Raw genomic sequence first — 6,681 nt, 5'->3', positions numbered from 1 at the left:
TGCCCTTCAACAGATGACTGGATTAAGAAGATGTGGTGCATATATACAATGGAATATTACTCAGCCATCAGAAGGATTACACAACATTTGCAGCAACATGGATGGGACTGGAGGAGATAATGCTAAGTGAAATAAGTCAAGCAGAGAAAGACAATTATCATATGGTTTCACTCATTTGTGGAACATAAGAAATAGCAGGAAGATTGGTAGGAGAAGGAAGAAGAAGAAAGGGGGGTGAAAAGAAGGGGGAATGAACCATGAGAGTCTATGGACTCTGGGAAACAAACTGAGGGCTTCGATGGTGGGGGGAATGGGATAGGCCAGTGATGGGTACTAAGGAGGGCACATATTGCGTGGTGCACTGGGTGTTATATGCAAATAATGAGTCATGGAACACTACGTCGAAGAGTAAGGATATACTGTATGGTGACTAACATAACATAATAAAAAATTATTACTAAAAAAAAGCAATCTATACATTTAATGCAATCCCTATAAAAATACCAACAGCATTTTTCATAGAGCTAGAACAAACAATTCTAAAATTCATACAGAACCACAAAAGACCCCAAATAGTCAAAGCAACCTTGAAAAAGAAAAGCAAAGCTGGAAGCATCACATTTCTGGGTTTGAAGTTCTACCTTTGTCAAAGCTACAGTAATCAAAACAGTATGGCATTGGCACAAAAATAGACACATAGATCAGTGGAACAGAATAGAAAACCCAGAAATAGACTCACAACTATATGGTAGATTAATCTTTGACAAACAGGGAAGAATATCCAATGGGAAAAGGACAATCTTTTCAACAAATGGTGTTGGGAAAACTGGACAGCTACATGCAACAGAATGAAACTGGACCACTTTCTTACACCATACACAAATATAAATTCAAAACGGATTAAAGATCTAAATGTGAGACCTGAAACCATAGAAATACTAGAAGAGAGCACAGGCAGCAACCTCTTTGACACCAGCTGTAGGAACTTCTTACTAGATATGTCTCCTGAGGCAAAGGGAAAAAAGCAAAAATAGACTACAGGGACTACATCAAAACAAAAAGCTTCTGCATAGCAAAGGAAACAATGAACAAAACTAAAAATCAATGTACAGAATGGGAGAAGATTTTTGCAGATGACATATCTGAGAAAGGGTTAGTATCCAAAATACATAAAGAACTTATAAAACTCAATATCCCCCCAAAACCCAAATAATCCAATTTAAATTGCAGAAGACATGAACAGACATTTCTCCAAAGAAGACATCCACATAGCCAGCAGATACATGAAAAGATGCTTGTCACCACTTACCATCAGGGAAGTACAAATCAAAACTACAATGAGATATCACCTCACACTGGTCAGAATGGATAAAATCAACAACACAAGAAACAATAGATGTTGGCAAGGATGTGGAGGAAAAGGAACCCTCTTGCACTGTTGGTGGGAATGCAAACTGGTGCAGTCACTGTGGAAAACAGTATGGAGGGTCCTCAAAAATCTAAAAATGGAATTACCCTAGGATCCAGCAATTGCAATACTAGGTATTTACCCAAAGAATATAAGAACACTAATTCAAAGGGATACATGCACCCCTATGTTTATAGCACCATTATCTACAATAGCCAAGATAGGGAAGCAGCCCAAGTGTCCCTCGATAGATGAATGGATAAAGAAGATGTGATAGGTAGATAGATAGATGATAGATGATAGATAGATAGATAGATAGATAGATAGATAGATAGATAGATAGATGATAGATAGATAGAGATAGAGATTAGATATGGATATATCTACACACACACACAATGGAATATTACTCAGCCATAAAAAGAATAAAATCTTGCCATTTGCAATGACATGGATGGAGCTGGAGAGTATTATGCTAAGTGAAATAAGTTGGTCAGAGAAAGACAAATACGGTATGATTTCACTCATATATGGAATTAAAGAAACAAAACAAACAAACAAAGGGAAAAAAGAGAGAGAGAGAGACAAACCGAGAAACAGACTCTTAACTGTAGAGAAAAAACTGATGGTTACCAGAGAAGAGATGGGTGGGAGATGAGTTAAATAATTGATGGGGATTGAAGAGTGCGCTTGCTGTGATGAACACTGAGTATAGAATTGCTGAATCACTATATTGTACGCCCAACACCAATATAACACTGTATGTTAACTAACTGGAATTAAAATAAAAACTTTAAAAAATATCTTATACTCTAAAACATGACTTGATTAACTGAAGAGATATACTTTGTTCCAGAATGGGAGATGTAATAATTTAAAGATGTCACTACTTCCTAAATTTATACGTTGCTACAGTCTATATTAGAATTAATCTAGAAGGACGGTTGATGAGAGTAAGCTGCTGCAGGAATTGGCAAGGCTAGACCTTAAGAACTGCGTAGTAATTTGTACTGTAATACCGCTGTGATTAAAAAGTGCAGTGCTGGAAAAGGAGTCCCACAACAAACCCTAAACTATAAGGATATTTAGCAAGAGTGTCATTTAGTATCAGTAGGAGAAAGAATCAATGAATCCATCCATTCAAAATTTAAAAAGGTTTTTCTAGACATCAGGCCGAAACCAGATACTGAAACTTTATAGCTGAAAAGATGGAGCCCTTCTACCACGTGTAAATTTAAACTTCTGTGTGGCAAAAAAGAGCATTGTATTTGCTCTATTTACAAGATGAAGAATTAATATCATTAATAAGAGTACTTCCAGGGGCACTTGAGTGGCTCAGTTGGTTAAGGGTCTGCCTTTGGCTCAGGTCATGATCCCAGGGCTCCTGGGATTGAGCCCTACAGCCCGCTCCCTGTTCAGTGGGGAGCCTGCTTCTGCCTCTCCCTCTGTCTGTCATTCCCCCCCCCACACACACACTCGTGCACGTGCATTCTGTCTCTCTCTCAGTCAAATAAATAAATAAATAAATAACCTTTTTTAAAAAAAAGAGTACTTCCAAATTTATAAGAAGAAGCTCTTAGAAACACATACACATACATTTAACTTTACTACTGATTAATTTTGAATTAGAACACCGAATTATAATACTTGGCCTATCACATTAGCCGAGATAGAAGCAATTGGTAATATGGAATTTCGATCTGTTCAATCTTTTCTGAATGGCAATTTGTTTTCCAGTGCCTCGAAAAGTTTCATATACTTTGACCCAGGAATTCCACTCAATGGGAAATTATCCTCAGCAAATATTTAGAAGAGCGTGCACAGGTGAATGTATAAGGATGCTCACTGCAGCTTTCCATAGAACAAGATCACTTGAACCAACACAGTTTCGCTAATAGGCAGTCATTTTGTGCCACCCATTCAAAGAAATACTATGCAACCATAGAAAAAGATGAGAAAGATCTGTATTTATTATCATGGAAAGATGTTCCCTTACATAATTCTGAAAAAAAGCAGAGTATAGAGATTAAGTATAGAATAAGTCTACCTTGGCAAATATATATTACGTATGAACATTTTTTTAACAACTGTATGCTTAATGTCTATAATGATTATCTCCAAATGGCACACTTATGGGTAAATTTAATTTTATTCTTTTTGAACTTTCTAATTTTTTAAATCATGCATTTTTATTACATTATGGAAAAAGCTTTTAAAGTTATAAATTGAATAAATGAAGTACGTTCCCCCTTGCAGCAATACAGAGAGAAAGGCTTGGTTTCAGGTTTCTATCAGAGATGGCAAAGATTCCATTCAGTCGGGAAGACTTTTCTAAATGAGTTGAACCTCTTTTTCTAACTTTATTACACATACTTTTTGTATTGTTGAAATGAATATGAAAATACTCTGCCTCACCTCTCTGGTATTTCTAAACAGGGCCTATTCCCTCAGACTTGGTTTTTAAAAATTATTTCCTTTCTGTTGATTTATTTGTTGAAATTGGCTTCCAGTAATTCCTTCAGCCTCTACCAGCTACTCTGGAGCAAACTATAAATTTGTCAAAGGAACAAAAATGTCTTAATTCATACTACTGTTTTATTTAAATAGCTTTTTTCCTATAACACTGATTTTCCTTTTCTTTTTAATTCTTTTTTTACCCATCCCCCCCCCACACACACACCTTACAGATATCCCTCCTCCCTGAAATGAGATGCAGTCTTTAAAGATTCAGCCTGCCTGGGTTCAAATCCCAGCTCTGATGTTCATTAGCTGTGTGACTTTTGGCAAGTTACTTAACCTCTCTGAGGTTCAGTTTCCTAATCTGTAATTTGTAAATCTGTATCTACCTCACAAGGTTGTTATGAGGATTAAATGAGTTAGTAGACCTCAGTCACTTAGAACGGGGCCTGTCATATTTCATAAGTGATGGCTATTATCATCTTTATTGTACTTTCCTTCCTAAGCCAGTCTCTAACCCCATTTCATCACACTCACTTCCCATCTGCACTAATCACAATACCTTTTGGAAGCAGCAAAGACAAAGAGCCATGACATTCATTAAGGCCAGAGGAGGGATCTCACTCCAAAGGCCGTCTGCCTGTGAACACCCGCCGCAGGGCACCCTGCACATCAGGGTTCCGGAGGCTGTAGATGAGAGGGTTCAGCATGGGGCTGATGACAGTGTTGAGGATGCCAATCCCTTTGTCCTTCTCTGAAGCCTCCACTGAGCCCAGCCTCATGTAGCTGAAGACACCTGTCCCATAGAATATGCCCACCACAGTGAGGTGGGAGCCACATGTGGAGAAAGCTTTCTTTCTGCCCTCAGCAGAGCGGATTCGTAGGACTGCAGCTGCCACATGTGCATAGGACACAGTGATGAGGACCAAGGGGGCCACACCCATGAAGGCTGCTGCTATAAAAAGCAGCAGCTCGTTGAGCTGGGTGCTGGAGCAGGAGACCTGGAAGAGCTGTGGGAGGTCACAGTAGAAGTGATTGATCACATGGGGGCCACAGAACTTAAGAGTAGATAAGGCAACAGTTTGAGTCAGTGCATTGGTGAAGGAAAAGACACATGACATGCCCACTAGTGCTTGCTGGATTCCCCAGCTCATGCGGGTGCTGTAGGTGAGGGGCTGACAGATGGCCAGATAGCGGTCATAGGCCATGGCTGTCAGCAGGAAGCAGTCCGCTCCTGCCAGGAGGTGGAAGCAGAAGAGCTGGGAGAGGCAGGCGCTGTAGGAAATGCTTCTGTTATTGGACATGAGGCTCCTCAGCATGGCAGGGACAGTGACACTGATGCACCCGACATCCAGCAGGGACAAGTTCCCCAGAAAGAAGTACATGGGGGTGTGGAGTTTGGGTTCAGCGAGGATGGCAGCCAGGATGCTGACGTTGCCCCCAACAGTAGCTACATAAGCGAGAAGGAAGATGATGAAGAGGATGGGCTGTAGAGCTGGAGCCTCTGTTAGGCCGAGCAGCACAAACTCAGTGACAATGGAATCATTTTCTGAAGCCCCCAGATCCATGGCTTTCTTCCACCAGCAGTAGAACTGAGCAAAAGTAGGAGGAGCTAATGGTGGTAAAAGGAGAATGAGAGCCTGATGGCAACCACCAACTGCAGCAACATCCGGGAGAGGGACAGGATGCAGGCACACAAAATTTAACAGAAAATTAAAGATTATGGCATAATAGGAAAAAACCTGATAAATCTGACACTTAATGGGTAAGAACAGTAGCATTGGACAGACTCAAACAGAACTGGATGAATAGACATAAAATAGGGAGCAAATGTAATCTTTTGAAATTTAAAGGGAGAGATAATTTCCCTGAGACCAAAGTTTCAAGAAGAAAGTTCCATCCATGCCTGCATATCGTGGTATGGCCATAATTTGGGTACACAAGATCCCAGGGGATGAAATAGAGGCTTGAGGGGAAGGGGATGGGAAGGCATGCTCCCCCAACCTGTGTCCTCACAATCTCCACATACACATGTCATCACGTATGATGGCAGTAGTGAGATGCTTGCTGTTGCTCAGACTATTAAGAGATTAACTTGTGAAGCTGAGCCTTGGTCTGGACTTTTCAGGAAAAGTGAAAAGAAATGAAAACAATGAAATGAAATGAGAAGATGTCATTGAGGACATTTCCAACTCCACAGCTGGTGACTACCAGCCTTGTAGATTTTCTAAACCACAAGATTATTTTGCATTTCTCCATATAGACAAATTGGGAAATTTGGGCTCCAAAGTACTGACCTTTTACTGAATAAGAAAAATGTAAAAAAAAAAAAAAAAAAAGAGTTTTTGAGCAGGGTGAGAATTTGCAGGCCTAAGCTCCCAGGTGGTATCAGCGGATACCTAGTTGAACTCTCATGCAGCTAAACAAGCAGATACCCAGCCCCTGAATTCCCTTCTGCTTCCAATTCCACCATCACTTAGTTTTGGCTCTTCTGTCTCCTGGCTCTAGGCTCACGTCGTCCAACCTACATACTATCACGGACCTGATGACCAGATAAGGGCAAAGTCTGGTACGGTGCCATGACTGGCCCGCCCACACGATCAGTTGCATACTGCTTGCCTTTCCCCAGAGTGGTCACACTAATAAAACGCACAGTGATCTGCCTCAACCTCTGGCTGAAGGATGGATGTTTAAGTCACCCTGTACAGGAAAAGGCTGGAGTTGGAGCTCCCCAAGGGGCAAAAGCTATGAGCAGAGGAAGTATTTCCTGATGATCAGTTTGAGAACAACGTCAAGTTCACAAGGGGTCTGGCCTC

General features: G+C 40.6%; 1 protein-coding gene across 1 annotated transcript; it reads right to left on the bottom strand.

The window, feature by feature from the left end:
• Nucleotides 1–4,299: 4,299 nt before the first annotated feature.
• LOC103667140 (putative olfactory receptor 3A4) lies at nt 4,300–6,681 on the bottom strand. The gene has a single exon (XM_008695260.2). It carries the CDS (start codon nt 5,644–5,646, stop codon nt 4,486–4,488), a length of 1,161 nt encoding a protein of 386 aa, XP_008693482.2. The 5' UTR covers nt 5,647–6,681; the 3' UTR covers nt 4,300–4,485.

The sequence above is a fragment of the Ursus maritimus genome, unplaced genomic scaffold (genome assembly GCF_017311325.1).
Source record: "Ursus maritimus isolate PB19 unplaced genomic scaffold, ASM1731132v1 scaffold_24, whole genome shotgun sequence".
NCBI classification, from domain to species: Eukaryota; Metazoa; Chordata; class Mammalia; order Carnivora; family Ursidae; genus Ursus; species Ursus maritimus.
The sequence above is the reverse complement of the archived record's forward strand: the minus strand, read 5'-3'. Positions and strand labels throughout refer to the sequence as shown.